This window comes from Pelophylax lessonae (assembly GCF_965119305.1).
Source record: "Pelophylax lessonae genome assembly, chromosome: 6".
In the NCBI taxonomy this organism is placed as follows: domain Eukaryota; kingdom Metazoa; phylum Chordata; class Amphibia; order Anura; family Ranidae; genus Pelophylax; species Pelophylax lessonae.
Genome location: NC_138773.1, coordinates 186,685,620 through 186,703,354, shown reverse-complemented (window position 1 = coordinate 186,703,354; position 17,735 = coordinate 186,685,620). Strand labels below are relative to the sequence as shown.

The following is a 17,735-nucleotide window of genomic DNA, read 5'->3' as shown; positions in this document are numbered from 1 at the left end:
AGGAGAGAGCTGATCAGCTCCATCTTCTCCTTCCCCTCTTCTCCTGTGTGCACAGCCAGAAGTGTGAAGCTAAGCAGCTGCCCTTATTATCAGTGTAAACAATGTACTGACAGTTTTGCCCGTTAACGGCTCGCATTTCCTCACACAGTCACAGCGTGGGAGGACAAGACTGCCGATAACTGACACGTCTGTTTACATGTGATAAGCTGATCACATTATAAAGGACTGCTGTGATTGGCCCTTTACCGTGATATGTGATCAGCTGTGTCTGAAGGACACAGCAGTCACAGAGTGTGCTGGATGCAATCCCCAGGGGGCATGTAGGAGGCAGGGATCAGTAAGATTTCCCATGGATCTCCACCCAGAACTGGAAGTCCGGGGCTAGAATGGAATGGGGGGGGGGGGGACCCTCATGGCTTCTTACACTAGTGCCCTCTATAAAGCCGAAGCTTTTTTCTTCAATTTTGGATAGAGTAAGTAGTTACAAAAGGAAGTGACAGCAAATCTTTTTAAATCTTTTTCTCGCCTTAGATGTCACTAAAGCAAGTGTCCTCACTGGAAGATTTTCCCTCTATTCCTGTTCTGGTGGCAATTTAAGATTTTACTTATTCCCTCTCCTTAAATCCCAGTGACAATGATTACCAGTAATGATTGTTTGGCCAATGAGCTGTGGCCATGAGATTTTCCACCCAGCAGCTGGTGTACAGAAAGGGGTAGGGTTGCTCATGACATTGACCTAATGTGGCCATAATAGGTCAATGATTCAATGATGTCACAAGCATCCCTCTCCCTTTGTAGCAGCTCATTGGCCTAGCAATGACAGCTAACTTCCAGGTTCAAACCAAACCCAAGCTCTGCTCTGCTCTGCTCACAAGGACGAAATAAAGGTGTGCATCTAACTGGCAGGGAAACAGCAAGAAAACCCTAACAAGGATTCTAAGCTCTATCCCAAACAAAAAACAAGCTGTGTTTTTAGATATACTTTAAGAACCAATTTTAGGGTGAGAAGGGGCAGAACGTATTGAACCAACCATTTATTTTTTACGCCATTTAAGTCAAATTTTGTATATAAGAGCACAGAGGGACCCCCAAAACACGAGATACACACAGGCAAGAGAGGATGTCTTCTTTACATTCCTGCTGCACATGTACAGATTTAATGTATGGAAAATGTTGTTCTAAAGTAGAACTATAGGCAAAACTTTGTTTTACATTTTGGATAGCGCAAGGGAGGGTCAGTTTTTTCCCTCTGTGTCCATTTGGGGAGATTTCCCTTCACTTCCAGCCTCATTACCAAAACAGGAGGTAAGAGGAAACTTCTCAAAGTTAGGGAATCTTTTGTTGTCACCAGGTTTACTGGATTTAGCGTCCACATTGGAAGGTTTCCCCTGTTCTGGTGACAACTCAAAATGTGGGGTTTTCTGTTACTTTCGATAATAACGGCAAACGAGACAAAGAGGGTAAATGTCTCTAACGAAGGCACAGGTAGGATTTAAACTGGCAGATGTTCTTATCTCTTACCACTCTATCCAAAACTAAAAAAAGCTTTCTCTTTAGTTATACCTTAGGCAAAATTAACCCGGTTATATTTGCTTTGTTGTGATAGCTGTACCTTATGATCTCCAGTGAGACAGTCTATTTCCACCTCAGAACAAGCAACTCCAAACACAAAGTAGAGGGCTGGATTCCCTTCTCCTTTGTCCCAGTCCATTTCTCTGTCAAATCCTCTGTGAATAGAAACAAAGATATTTTAATATTGGTGTATTAATTCAGTAGTGTCCTTTCACCAAGGCTAAAAGGCCACAGCCTAGCAACAAACACACAAAATTTTGTAAGGGTCACCAGAGCAGAGGACTGTAAGTGTAGCCACCCTGCCTTGACCAGGAGTGCCTACTAGGGATGATCGAACTTTTGAAAAGTTTGGTTCGGCCAGAACATCCGAACTTCCCGAAAGTTCGGCCCGGATTTCAGAACCCCATTGAAATCAATGGGACCCGAACTTCGGTAATCAAAAAACACAATTTTTAAGCCCTAAAACCCAATAAATGCCCCTAAAAGTGCCTAGGGTCCTGGGTCATGCCCCATTAACTATTAATCACACAAAAAAAAGTTCTTAAAAATTGTAATTTTTGATAAAAAAAAGTCAATTATTGAAAAAAAAAAAGAGAGATTTGATTTTGACTTTGGATTTAGTATCTGGGGGGGTCTAAAAAGTGTACATGTGAAGTTTCAGCTCTGTAGCATGTCCAGAACCATGAAAAAAAAAAGATAATTTTTCAGTAGAACAGGGATGTGGGACCCTCCTTTTACACCTATATGATCTTTTTTTTCTGGTTCTGGACATGCTACAGAGCTGAAACTTCACAGGTACACCTTTTAGACCCCCCAGACACAAAATCACACAAAAAAAAGTTATTAAAAATTTTCATTTTTGATAAAAAAGCCAATTATTGAAAAATGTAAAAAAAAAAAAAAAGAGATTTTTTGATTTTTAGCTCTGTAGCATGTCCAGAACCATAAAAAAAAAGATCGTTTGTATTAGAAAACTTTCAGCACAGGAGGTTGGCTTCGCTGCTGTAACACCTTGCCGGTTTAATAGCAGGCATTTTTTTGGGTTCTTTGCAGTCAGGAAAAACATCTGAACTTGTGTATAGTGGTACTGTGCACAAGTTCTGATGTTTTGCCTGCCTCCAAAAACCCCCAAAAAATGCCAGCAAAAAACTTATATTTATATACACACCTAGACATATATAGGTGTGATAGTAGCAGAAATATATGCTTGCGCTAATGAAATCATTTACAGTAATATATTTCTGCTACTATCACACCTATATATGTCTAGGTGTGTATATAAATATATGTATGTGTGTATATACACCACTATACACAAGTTCAGATGTTTTGCCTGCCTCAAAAGAACCCCAAAAAATGCCAAAAAAACGCTAGCGTCAAAAAAAAAATGCCCAGGTGTGTTTTTGCTGGCATTTTTTGGGGGTTTTTGGAGGCAGGCAAAACATCAGAACTTGTGCACAGTACCACTATACACAAGTTCAGATGTTTTTCCTGACTGCAAAGAACCCAAAAAAATGCCTCCTATTAAACCGGCAAGGTGTTACAGCAGCGAAGCCATACTCCTGTGCTGAAAGTTTTCTAATACAAACAATCTTTTTTTTAATGGTTCTGGACATGCTACAGAGCTGAAACTTCACATGTACACCTTTTAGACCCCCCAGATCTGAAATCCAAAGTAAAAATAAAAAAATCTCTCTTTTTTTTTTTTTAATTTTTTCAATAATTGGCTTTTTTTTTTATCAAAAATGACAATTTTTAAGAACTTCTTTTTGTGTGATTTTGTGTCTGGGGGGTCTAAAAGGTGTACCTGTTAAGTTTCAGCTCTGTAGCATGTCCAGAACCATAAAAAAAAGGATTGTTTGTATTAGGAAATTTTCAGCTCAGGGGGTTAGCTTCTCTCCTTGGCTTTCACACCTTGCCGGTTTCAAAGCAGGCATTTTTTTGGGTTCTTTGCAGTCAGGAAAAACATCTGAACTTGTGTATAGTGGTACTGTGCACAAGTTCTGATGTTTTGCCTGCCTCCAAAAACTCCCAAAAAATGCCAGCAAAAACACACCTGGGCATTTTTTTTTCGACGCTAGCGTTTTTTTGGCATTTTTTGGGGTTCTTTTGAGGCAGGCAAAACATCTGAACTTGTGTATAGTGGTATATATACACACATAATTAGATGTATATAGACACCTAGCCATATATAAGTGTGATAGTAGCAGAAATATATTACTGTAAATGATTTCATTAGCGCAAGCATATATTTCTGCTACTATCACACCTATATATGTCTAGGTGTGTATGTGTATATAAATATATGGATGTGTGTATATACACCACTATACACAAGTTCAGATGTTTTGCCTGCCTCCAAAACCCCCCAAAAAATGCCAGCAAAAACACACCTGGGCATTTTTTTTTTTTTGACGCTAGCGTTTTTCTGGCATTTTTTTGGGTTCTTTTGAGGCAGGCAAAACATCTGAACTTGTGTATAGTGGTATATATACACACATAATTATATGTATATAGACACCTAGCCATATATAGGTGTGATAGTAGCAGAAATATATTACTGTAAATGATTTCATTAGCGCAAGCATATATTTCTGCTACTATCACACCTATATATGTCTAGGGGTATATATAAATATATGGATGTGTGTATATACATCACTATACACAAGTTCAGATGTTTTGCCTGCCTCCAAAACCCCCCAAAAAATGCCAGCAAAAACACACCTGGGCATTTTTTTTTTTGACGCTAGCGTTTTTTTGGCATTTTTTTGGGTTCTTTTGAGGCAGGCAAAACATCTGAACTTGTGTATAGTGGTATATATACACACATAATTATATGTATATAGACACCTAGCCATATATAGGTGTGATAGTAGCAGAAATATATTACTGTAAATGATTTCATTAGCGCAAGCATTTATTTCTGCTACTATCACACCTATATATGTCTAGGGGTATATATACACATATATGTGTATATATACCCCCTATACACATGTTCAGATGTCATGTCTGACATCAAACATGTCCTCAAAAAAGCACTGGCAGTGGCAGCCCCTGCAGCATGAAAAATGCTTGGCTGGTGAGAAGCCATATGCCTGTCCCGAAGCAATTCAGAGAAATGATCATTTCTCTATAGCGGTCACCCTGCTATGGAAGGGTTTTGTCACCCTTCCATAGCAGTCACTGTCAGTTAACCCTACACTACACTACGGTCCCTTTACACTTAACACTTTCCCTACAGAAACTAAATTTCTGAAGCTAACTTAAGTGTAAAGGAGCACTCTAACTACACTAGATATCCCTTTCCTCACACTAAAAATAGCTAAATGACACTTTTAAAGTAAAATTAACAGAACTGCTTCCACTCTCTTCCATGTCCTGTATAACAATGCTAGGAATATGGCGGGGGCGATCTTATATACTGGGGGGCGTATTCACTAATGATTGGTCTAGGGACCCCCTAGTCACTCCAATCACATTCCTAGCATTCTCCTGCCCCCTCAATTGGCTTTTGCTAATGGTTCTGGTCCAATCACGGGCTTTTAAAGCCCATTTCCTGAAGCATTGCATTTTGGTCGGTTCTGGTTGCCAAATTCCAAACTTTTTGGGCAAAAAGTTCTAAATTCGGCCGAACCTCGAACACCCAATGTTCGGGGCGAACCGATGGTGGACCCGAACCGTTCGATCATCCCTAGTGCCTACATTTAGTTCTGCATAGCTGCAGTCAGCCAACTTTGTAGTCTGTGTCTTGTTCAGATTCTACCAGGTCCAGCCATTCTGTCAGTAGGCGGCGTTGTTCCCTCTAGTATCGATAAGAGATCACATAGTAGGTTTGGATTTCTGACTATGCATATCTGTTCCCATCCCACCACTAGGAGTTTCTTTTTGCCAGTGTTGCATTATAGGAAAGGATTTTAATATTCAGGGCTGTCTGATGCAAGCTTTCTTCCTTGACATACACTGGACCTCCTGGCTCAGCACCACACTTGTGGTCCACAAGGCCGACCGCCTGTGACCACCTTCCTCAGCAACAGGAGGAGAGACGGCCGTCACCCTCCTCCTGGGACCTGGCTTCCCACCCAAAGACATCCTGTCACATGTACCCGTGGCTTTTATAATGTATCCCAGGATGCACCACTGTTTGTGCTAACTCACTGGGATAGTCATAAAAGCCTGTGTGTCACTGGCTAGGTTTCCTCCACTGTCTAACAGGCTCCCCTATTGGACACTCCCTCAGCCCAGATGAATCACACCTTGAGCACATGTAACAGGCCTAACTACTCATCAGGCTCCCCTGATAAGCAGATGGAGAAACTATATTTTACCTAGCACCTACCTAGGAGTGTGCTACATATATATATATATATATATATATATATATATATATATATATATATATATATATATATAGAATCTACCCCTGAGATGAAATGTTAGCCCACTCTGTCTCTGAGGGTACTGCAATGCCGCCAGGGGTCAGTGGGGTGCTATATATATATATATATATACAGTATGTCTGCAATCTCTTGTACGCAACACTCAAACTTTGTTGCGCTCTAAGTCAGTCAGGGCTCAACTGTATTTCATGGTGTTGTCATCTAATACTGTGAAAATGCCTGCAGAATAGGACATCACAGTAATATTCCTATACAAGTGCATTTCACCACTTTAGGACCAGGCCATTTTTTCCAATGCTGCACTGCATTATTTTAAAGCAGAGTTCCACCTAAAAGCATGCCCAGAAGCTGTTTAGCAAGGTATGACGGCGCTCGCACCGGAACTGACGTCGGGGCCGGTGCATTGATTCCTGGGAGCGATAACGTTCAGCTCCCAGGAATCATTGCAAGCCAGGAAGTGACGAATTGCATTGATGTCCGTTTTTCATCCATCAACGGATGGATGAAAAATAGACAAATGGACCTTATGTGTGAAAGGGGCCTTAAACAGGCTTCACAGCAGCAAAAAAAGCACAGCAAAGGAAAACAGTGTCACAGACTTGAAGAGTTCAGATCTGCCCTCAGAGATCAGACCTCTGAGGTGGCACAGGTAGTGACTCTTGGCCTTGCGGGATGGGTGCTCCAAGGTTTCCGTGGGATTTCCATCCAAGGGGCTGCAGTTGACTCAACAGGCTGTGTGGTACTGGCACTGGTAGGGCCAAGCAGATCCTCCAATACTGTATATGTTTCCACCATATCGAAAAGGTGGTTCACTGTTTTGGGGTCTCCATGGCTGACCCATCATTGGAGGTCGTCTGGCAGGGACCTCAGGTATCTGTCCAAGTCGACTCGTTCCACGATTTGGAGGCCAGACAACACCTCAGGCTGCAGCCATTTTTTTACCAGTTGCACCAGATCATGCATTTGGGACCTGGATGGCTGGTCTGGATGATACTTTCACTGGTGCACTCATTGGGCCTGAATGGCCATAGTCACCCCCAGACAAGCCAGAATTTCTGCCTTTAGTTGTTCATAGGCTTTAGCTTCATCAGGCGGCAAATCAAAGTAGGACTTTTGGGCATCTCCAGTGAGGAAAGGAGCAACGAAACCGGCCCACTGGTTTTGGGGCCACCCTTCTCTCTCTCTGCCGTCCTCCAAAATGTAGCAAGAAATGCCTCTACATCAATACTCAGAGACAACTTCTGCAGGAAATGACTGGCCCTCACGGTCACCTGGTTGCAAGGTGCCACAGCTGCATGCACAGGACTCTGAGAAAGGTACTGTACTGCCTCTTGCAAGGCAGTCACCTGAGGCTAATTAGCTTCCTCATGACGAGTCTGCACTTGCATATTAGCCAGGGATAACTGTGAAATTAGATCCTCCATTTTTTCAGCTTTTAGAGTTTGTTCAGCTTTAACCCAGGACATAAGTCAAATGTACTGTCCCTTTAAATGTCAGTTTTTAGTCCAATGCGAGAAATAAAATAAAAAAAAAATAATGTACCTGTTACTCTGTCCTGGAGAGGGTAACTTCCGCTGGCAACAGGTTTCCAGGCAGGACACTGACATGCACCCTCTCAGCTGTACAAAAGTCCACAGTCTCCTCTATACTCCACCACACCACACCTACAACTTCCTGTCTATTTTGAAACCCACTTCCTCTGACCAATGAATTAACTCCTTTTGTTCGCTTAAAGGAACCACAGTCCAAACAGAGGGGAAATATAGCATCCTTCCAGGACCCACCTTCAGCGACCTGTGTACAGTGTATATGGATTGTTTCGCGCAAAAGTTATAGCGTCTACAAATGATGCAATATTTTTATAGCATTTTTATTTATTTATTTATTTTTTTACTAGTAATGGCAGCGACCAGCGATTTATAGCGGGACTGCGACATTGTGGCGAACAAATAGGACATCTGACACTTTTGACACTTTTTGGGGACCAGTGACATTATTACAGTGCTAAATAAATGCACTTTCACTGTACTAATGACACTGGCAGGGAAGGGGTTAACATCAGGGGCGATCAAAGGATTAAGTGTGTCCCTAGGGGGTGCTTGCTAACTGTGTTCGGGATGGACTCACTGGATGAACACAGAGCTCTGTGTTCCTGCTTAGCAGGACCATTGTGTTCATGCCTGACAGAACAGCGCTCTGCCTTGTTTACCTAGGCAGATCGCTGGTTCTGCCTCTCCCGGGGATGATCACAGGTGGCCGGCGGACATGGGGTCTGCCGGACCCGTTGATTGACATCCCTGCTAGCCAATCATGGTACCTGGAAGGGAAGAAGCCACTTGACCAGTGTGGAATGCATGCGTCCCTGTTGTCGTGACTATGTGTTTTGCGCGCATACGCTTTATCAAGGCCTTGTTACCGTAGTCATTATGTATATAAAACAAAGGACAAACCGTCCTCCCTGCGCTATGTGAATAATAATATTTCTATCAAGCAAATATTTTCCAAAAAAATTGTGAAAAACAAACCAAAAATAATGACAAGCATGTGTCCAGTGAAATTTCTGTGCAAAAAATAAACACAAATATTAAATGTCCAAAATAAGCAAGTATCCAGTGAAGAAATATATTCCATGCACAGTGCTCTCTTCTAAATAAACGGTGTCAATCCGTGACTCCTCATGCAATCTGTTGTGATTCACACCCCACCTGTGAATGCACTTACCAGATGTTGTGGACCCACTAGCAATACTGCATGTGGGTCAGTTAAACTTAGACTGGTAAATGTTGGCAATGCTTGGAATTCCTCTTTAGCCATCTCGCAGGGTAAGAGAGATGTTGGTACTTTCTATGGTCCCCAATAAAATGTCACTCAGGGCAAGGAAGACAGATTGGACCAGCAACGCCACTTCTGGTCCGAGTGGAACACAAACGGGATACAGACGCTAGTTCACACTGCACTGGCCTGATGCTAAGGAATACAATGATATGCGAATACAAACCTGATGTTTTGTAAGTGTTACTCTGCTTTTATTCAATTAAATGTTTGAACGTATTACACTATCGGATCTGTCTTCCTTGCCCTGAGTGACATTCATTGGGGAACCATAGAAAGTATCAACATCTCTCCAAGAATTCCAAGAAGTGCCACCATTTACCAGTCTAAGTTTTACTGACCCACATGCAGTATTGCTAGGGGGTCCACAACATCTGGTAAGTGCATTCACAGGTGGGGTGTGAATCACAACAGATTGCATGAGTAGTCATTACGTGTTTCGCGCGTATGCGCTTTATCAAGTCCTTGTTGCCGTAGTCACACTGGTCGAGCATACTTAGAAAGGAGCTAATTAACCTACTAGTATGTCTTTGGAGACACAGGTACAGGCAAAGCATGCAGACTCTAGGCAGGTACTACTGTGGTTGGGAGTGAAAAGTTTTGGCTTTACATGTGATACATAGGGTACTGTTCCCCTATTGCCTAATCAGCAGGTGGAGGTGAAAAGAAGGAGAGAGCAGAATGTACCCTTAAGAGGAAACCTATCTGCAGTTTTGGAGGAAACAGATACACCTCTTCTTTTTATAGTATTGCTTTATTTGCATGCTGCTTTCCCTAGCCAGAAATGACAGATTAGCTGTCATGATGACATATCAAAGTCATACAGAAATTCATTTTGTAAATGCTGTGTACATAAGCAGTGGTTAACAAAACAAAACCATCACATCACCACATCTTTTACTAGATGGATTTTAAAAATACCCTCAGTTCATAATTACCTAAAATATCCAGTGGCAGACAAGCTAATTGACTTCAAAAATGCATCTCTTACCTGAAACACAAAAAAAAAAAAAAACTATAATTAAACTGGCATAAAATAAATCTCCATCTACTGGTGGTAGACAATGCATGAAATCTACACTTCAAATCAGGTGTCATTTAAACTGCAAGCGCACAGCCTTTGTTAGTCTTTTTCTGCACCTATGCAGGTGCAACGATCCCCATGATTAAGCTCCGAGGGGCAGAGCGAAACGCATTGGGGCGTGGTCTGGTTGAATGCCAAGCTGAGGCTACCATACTTCACCTATTGATGGGACTGTTTAGATGTGCGGGTACAAGTAGACTTTCTGTTACATGCAGCTGTAACAGTACACACCCATTTTTACACCTTTTAGTGCATTGCGTTTAGAGAAGCCCATTCATTTCATCGAATCAAAGAAGTGCATGTACCTTTTTCTCAGGATGCATTACTGTTGGCATGACACAGGACAGATGGTATCGCTCAACTTTTCTTATCCGGGTTTTTTCGGATGCACCAAACAATCGAAAAGGGGATTCATCAGAGAAAATTACTTTTCTCCAGTCCTCAGCAGTCCAATCCCTGCACCTTTTGCAGAATATCAGTCTGTCCCTGATGTTTTTCCTGGAGAGAAGTGGCTTCTTTGCTGCCCTTCTGACACCAGTCCATCCTCCAAAAGCCTTTGCCTCACTGTTGCATGTAGATGCACTCACACCTGCCTGTTGCCATTCCTGAGCAAGCTCTGTAATAGTGGTGCCCCGATTCTGCAGCCTAATCAACTATAAGAGACAGTCCTGGCGCTTGCTAGACTTTCTTGGGCGCCCTGAAGCCTTCTTCACAAAAGCAGTGGAAATGTTTTTTTAATGGGTTTAAGTTCATTTTCATGGCAAAAAGGGACTTTGCAATTAATTGCAATTCATCTGATCATTCTTCATAACATTTGGGAGTAAATGCAAAATGCCATCATAAAAACTGAGGCAGCAGACTTTGTGAGAATTAATGTTTGTGTCATTCTCAAAACTTTTGGATATGGCTGTATAATATGTACTTTAACAACTATAAGATTGGTCTGTGCACTTATATAGATTCCCCCTTTAGGACTGAGATAAGAAACTAAAGACTATGGTCAGCTCAGTAGTTTATCTGCTACCCAGTACCCTCTAGTGGTGCTGCATAGTACTAACATTATAGACTGAATTGTGCAGTTGATTTACTGTACTGTAAGGGCCCATTCACACGGGCTTTCCGCCCAGCGGACTCCATTTTGCCGATCCCTGCTGAGTGGGCGGATGACAGGTCCGTCTCCGCTCTCTGTGCTGAAAATGGATCTGTCAGATTCCCACTCTCCTCTATGGGAGATCGGATGAAAACAGACTGCCTGTCCGTTTTCATCCTATCCTCCAGATGGATGGAAATCAGGGTTTCCATCCGTCTGGATTTCACAGACAGGATCGGATTGGATAGCAGACATGTCACCGCTGACATCCGCTGCTCCATAGGGGTGCATAAAGCATCCGATCAGGTCCGCCTGAAAAACTGACAGGCGGACCTGATCGGAAAGCCCGTATGATAGGACCCTTACTTTCTTCCAATATACAAAGTATTGAAGCAGAGTGTTTAAAAAATTTCTCTTGTGGTACCTGTGAATACAATGTTGTGTTGCCAAGTGCAGCTGATTAGGCATTTACACAAAAGGAAAACGTAAACACTATATTAGCTTTGCTCAACAAATAACTAATGTCTACATTTAATAAGAGAGGCTTGAATAAAATTTTTTTTGCCAGCATCCATCAGTTTATGTACAAGCAGAGAAAAGTACGAAAAGCCCTCATTTTTATCTTGCCACCTTCTTATCTCCTCACAGAGAAAATAAAGTAGTATTATTTTTAACCATGTGGTCTGTGTAGGGTGTTCTTTTTTAAAGTTTATTTATTTATTTTTAAGAAAGATAGCAAGGAAGAACATGTCGCATTGTCTTATGACCTACAGTTATTCTCATTACAGTATTTTAGTTGCATTACATACACAGTGTGGTTGATTTACTAAAACTGGAGAGTGCAAAATCTGGTGCAGCTGTGCATGGTAGCCAATCAACTTCTAACTTCAGCTTGTTCAATTCAGCTAATGCCCCGTACACACGTTCCAATAATCGTACGACAAAACTCGCTTTCGACCTGATTGCACGATAATCTGATTGTTAGTACACAGCTTTCGACAGCCGATCACAACAGTTCATCCAACAAAATCCGAAGGGACAAACAGGAAAACTTCTGTCGTACGACAGCCTCGCGAACGACAATGGTTTCATCAGTACACTATGTGTCCGCTAAAAATCGATCGACAAAGACCGTGCATGCTCAGAAACACTAAAATAGCACGGAAAAAGCCTGGCTGCCATTGTTTTTGTTTTGCACCATCTGATACGTAGCTAAGCAACCAGGAAGCTTTTCCAGAATCGTACGACAAAAATCATACGGTTTGTACACATTGTTGAATTCGATGTTAGTATCATGCAACAAAATCCGAACGATAAGTCGTCCGATTATCTGAACGTGTGTACGGGGCATAAGGATAGTCTGAGGACTAAAGTTGCAGGGTACCTGGGGGCTGATCTATAAGATTAGTAAGTGCAAAAATGTGGGCTGATATGAGGTCTGTAGGTACAGGATCTGGGATGGTTGTCACTCTGGTACCGGCTATGGCTTAACTTTTGGATCTCCCTTGTTTATGTGCCACCTGCTTTGACTTCTTTGACTGTTTTCAGCTTGATACTTGTTCCTGAAGATTTGCTGCCAATCTAGAACTTTACCAGTACCATAAGGCCTCCTTCACACGATAGTGCAGAGACGTCAGTTTTTCTACACGCGTTCTGCAAGGGCACCAAAAAAACAATTGTTCTCTATGTGCGCTGTTCACACCCCAAAGTGCTGATTTTTTTCTTCGCAGGAATCTGCAACGTGTATACAGTTTTCTACACGTGGAAAAAAACTGACATGAGAACAGCATTGGTATGAACTGATGCGCATGTAAACCGAAATCAATGTGCATAAAAACTGATGTAAACTGATGTCTCTACAAATGAAATCTGTGCGGTTTTCCCATCGGTTTTAATGCACATATGGTGTGAACGAGCCCTTATGGCCAACATGCAGAAGCAGTGCTACATATTTTTTTACCTTCTGATCTCTTAGAATGCTGGTTCAATAAGTGAGGTGGCTCAGGTCAGCAATTGTATTACAACAATAATACTGAAATTATTACCATTTAGGTTGTAACAATGCCATCAAAAGAATTACAATGTTTTTTTTAGAAAATTATCACATATGAAAAGATTTGCAGGAAATAATAACTAACCAGTTCAACTAGGTTTGCAGGGAAAGATAAACAATAAACAGCTTATATCAAATTCTGGATGATCCATAAAACCTCAAGGACAATTTTAAAAGGCTTAGGCCCCTTTCACACGGGGCGGATCCATTTTGACGGACTCCGCTTGCTCAGCGTGGATCGCTCTGCGGAGAAGGACCTGTCAAGAGTCCCGCTCTCCTCTATGGGGAGATTGGATGAAAACGGACACCCTGTCCATTTTCATCCTATCCCATCCGATCTGACCTGCTGCACAGATGGGGAACATATGGCCATACATCTGTTTTCAGTGCATTATCTCGGATCGGATGTCAGCGGACACATGTCCACTGACATCTGCCTCCTTATAGAGGACAATGGGTGGCCCGATCGGGTCCGCCTGAAAAACAGACAGGGGGACTCGATAGGTCCGATTGTGCGAAAGGGGCCTAAGGGCTCGTTCAACCTTTGTTTTTTCTTTTGAGCCCGAAAAACCAACGTTTCTGCACCATGGTGTGAATGAGGCCTAAGATTACACATTAATCTAAACCAAAAAAATGTGCCCATAACTTGAACATCTGTATTTTTTTTAACGGCTAGGGGAATTAGTTATTAGCCTTACCTAGTGCTTTATGGCACTGCAGTGTAAGTGGTGTTCTTAATAAGACTTAAAGGGGGAAATTTACTAAAACTATTGCACACGGAATAGGGTACAGCTGTGCATAGCAACCAGCTTTCTAGGCTTTGTTGTCAAAGCATAATTGAACAAGCTGAAGTTAGAAGCCTATTGGTTACTATGCACAGCTGCACCAGATTCTATGTGCACACATTAAATGAATCTCTCCCAAAGTGTATTCCCACTTTTGCAGCCAAATTGGGATAACACCTACTTTATAGTTGTGTCATGTCCCCATTCGCACAGCAACTTAAAAAGAAAAAAAATATACAAATTGCAGCTTACCTTTTTTAGCTGCTCTGTTTTGGACCTTCCACCAAGGAAAAAATCCTACATAGTTTTCCCTATTTATGGTTGGGCAGCTTATTTTGCCATAATTAACTTTGTCTTTACTGTGCATGCAGATGTTCATAATTGACTGTAACTAGAAATAAATACTGTCCATCCAAACAACGAGTTAGGGTTTAGGGCTAGACTAGGCTTTTTTCATTGTATGCTAATGAGGACAGGCATGGGACAGACCCCCTCTGACATTGTTCAAAAAACCTCGCAGTCAGCCACTAACAATACATGTCCAAAATAATATCTAAAAAGGTAAGAATTTTTTTTTTTTACTTTTATTTAGGTATGCTGTATGAATGGGAACACATAACAAACATATAATGTGGTTTTCTCAAATTTGACTGAAAAAGAACACTTTATACACTTTATAAAACATGGTGGTGACAGTATAAAATTATAGATGTGCGATAGTCATAAAGGTGTATGCTATGACATTAAATGGGCTTAACAAATGTGTAAGATGTTTGCTCACATGCCATCTGAACAGGAAGGTATAAAATCCAGTGCTATTGCAATGTTCGCACATGTCCCCTGCCAAGATAACTAAAAATTCAGCAGTCACTGTGTTACATTTCACTCTTCATATTTCTGAAACTCCACCTGCATAACTTCTGTAGCTCATTGTATGTCACTAATGAATTGCATGACTTGTACTGACAGACTCTTTATTTACAAGGCCTAAAGCCTAGTACAGACTATTATATATTTTTTTTTTTTAGTTCAACCCAACGAGCTGAACGAAAAAAAACCTGAAGATCTTGGGAGGAGCTGCTGTATGAACTATGCAATGCTAGTAAAGCAATCTCCCCTGCTGAGCTATTGTGTTCTGACAGGGGGACTACCCCCCACCAGAACACACTGGTCAGATCGCTGATCGGATGCCGATCGACAGACCTTTGTCGGTCATGCTGCCTTCTGTCTGACCAGCTGCTGTACACATGGGCTGAATGTCAGCTGATTTCTATTGAACCGGTCGATATTCAGCCCGTGTGTGAGGCCCTTAAGGGTTCTTTCACATGAAGTGGTGTCCATGCATAGAGTGGATTATCCCCCTGAGGAAGCCATGTGACCCTGTGGCGAAACACGTAGGGGAGGGTAGGAGACGCTCTTTGGAACGAATAGTGTAATAACTACACACTAGTGAAAGGACTGTTTAGTGGCGATTTTTGCATATTCTGGAGTATTGCATACGTGATATAGCGTGGTGCGCTGGTAGCACCTTTTATCAGTAAGTGTACATCTGTAAGATTTTTTTCGGAATTAAACCTATTTTTTTAGGGGAGAAAGTTTTAACCCTCTGAGGGAGAAAAAATCCTACATAGACCATATGAATAGTGTGGTCAAATCCCTCTGATGAGAGCACATCTGGTGGAGAGAACACAGATCACGGAGTGAATTTTTGAGCACTGCTGGTGGAAGCCATTAAGGAGTTATTTTTAAGGGACACTTATTTTGTTTACGCAATTTTTTATTCATATATTTTTGTAATATTCATATTTTTGGGTTGCTCCGATGAATTTTATACTGATGGACTTGACCACATGTTCATTATTCATTTATTTACTTTTTGGGAATAATTTTTTTGGGTTAGTAGTGAAGCATGGCACATTTTTAATTGTTTGATTGTAGCAAGCAGCTTGCTATGGGGGCACTCGGTGGGGGGAAGCCTGAAGCATTGGCGGGATACCTGAGAAGATCGGGGCTGCTCTGTGCAAAATTATTGCTCAGAGGAGGTACGTAAAATATGTTTGTTATTTTTTAAAAATAAAAACAATGCCTTTACAATCACTTTAAAAGGCAGCAGAACCCTATATTTAGCACTTCTAAATGTTAACAAAAAAACTAAGAAAAGCTAAACATCATAGCAATACTTACCCAGTCCTTCCATGATCCTTTGGGATTAGCCTCTTTAATGGGTTCCAGGCGTTTCATAAGAGTTTGACAAGCAATCTGTAAAAGACGAAAAAGAGGCTGAGAAAATGAAGAGAAACACTGGAGTAAATTTATCTATTTTAAGTCGGCCCTAGATGGATCAAATCTCGGCTGGTCCAGCAGGAATTTCCATGATTCAGTTCATCTATGGACAGGCTGATTGTACTGTGGTGGATACATCAATCCACTTCAGTACAACCAGCCTGTCTGATTTTTTTTAATGCGGTCACTGCCACAGGCTATAGCGGCCAGAAGTTAACATTGTGTTAACATTGTTGACAAAGAAGGCTCCCGGCCAGCAGAACACAATAGCGCTGTGACCCATCAACACTGACTGTGCTGATGGAGAAAAAGAGCAATTTTCTTTCCTTCCACCTGTGGTGGAAGGAAAGAAAATTGCATAATCAATGGGCTGCTTCAGACAAGTCTACTTCACTCTACTTAAGAAGTTTTTGCAAATGCTTCACTAAAAGCTGGCCATACACTGATCAAAATTAATCTGGTCCAGCAAGACCAACCAAATTCCAATCAGTGTGAGGCCGCTCCACTCAAGAGAAGTTGATCATTTGATTGACTTCTGTCAAAGAGACAAGCAGGGAGATCCACTGTCAGAATACAATGTCCCAGCCTCCATCCACCTTAATTGTGTGGATGGAGTAATCTGTTAGGCCCCTTTCACACGGGCTTTCCGATCAGGTCCGCCTGTCTGTTTTTTAGGCGAACCTGATCGGATGCACCATTCACCCCTAAGGGGCAGCGGATGTCAGTGGTGACACCCGCTGCTATCCAATCTTGTCCATTAAATTCAGACAGATGGTAACCCTATTTTCCATCTGTTTGGTGGATCAGATTGGATAAAAATGGACAGGTGGTCCGGTTTCATCCGATCTCCCCATAGAGGTGAGCGGGGCTCTGACAGGTCCATCTCATCCAGTCATGATACTCAGAATTCTTTATTCAGCAAATAATTTGTACAACATAAAAAATGTGAATGTGTCACATTACTGTAAGTTATCAATGAAAATGTGTACCTTCACTGCCATTCCATTGACGTCAGTCCCTAGAGAGCCTCCAGATACCAATGTGTTGGGAACAGAATCTGTGCTAGTCTCACAAACATGCACTTCTGAAATAGGAATCTCCAATTCTCTGCTTGCAATCTGGAAGACATAGGACATGATAAAATTGTTGAATTTTTTCTACATGAAAGCTTACTCTGCCTGCATGTAAAATAAACTATGTACTGGTTACAGTGGTGCCCATGTCATAACTCATAACGTAAAGTCAGACAAAATGTTCAAAGCGCAGACCACCTAAAATTTATATTTTAGCTTTTGGCAGAGACCCATTCCCAGGTTTTTTTTTTATCTTTGGGGGGATAAAGCAGTGAGATCTTCTTTGCATGATAAACTTTGTATAATAAGTAAAGAATTCAGCAGCAAAATAATTTGGAGGATATCACAGATGTCCTTGTTAACTTGCTTGGCACCCTGGATCAATAAAGTTTAGCTTGCTGCAGGCAGCTTGAGACTGGCGATTACCTGATGTGCCTGCGTAGCTGTAGCACTGACATTACTTGGCAAAGTCAAAAGCATTTGGCACACAGTATCTCTTCTTGTCTCTTAAGTAACTAACCACTAACACCAATACTGGGGCATTCCCACTCGAACTGGCA

The 17,735-nt window shown here is 41.7% G+C and overlaps 1 protein-coding gene across 1 annotated transcript in view; it reads right to left on the bottom strand.

The window, feature by feature from the left end:
• The window catches only part of LOC309557968 (aldehyde oxidase-like), a 174,138-nt gene that overhangs the window by 10,699 nt on the left and 145,704 nt on the right, over nucleotides 1-17,735 (bottom strand). The window contains exons 28-31 of the mRNA XM_082260856.1: nucleotides 17,092-17,220; nucleotides 16,004-16,078; nucleotides 9,746-9,798; nucleotides 1,613-1,727 (exon numbers count right to left, since the gene is read on the bottom strand). Coding sequence (XP_082116982.1) covers nucleotides 1,613-1,727; nucleotides 9,746-9,798; nucleotides 16,004-16,078; nucleotides 17,092-17,220 — 372 coding nt within the window. The remainder of the gene's footprint in view (nucleotides 1-1,612; nucleotides 1,728-9,745; nucleotides 9,799-16,003; nucleotides 16,079-17,091; nucleotides 17,221-17,735) is intronic.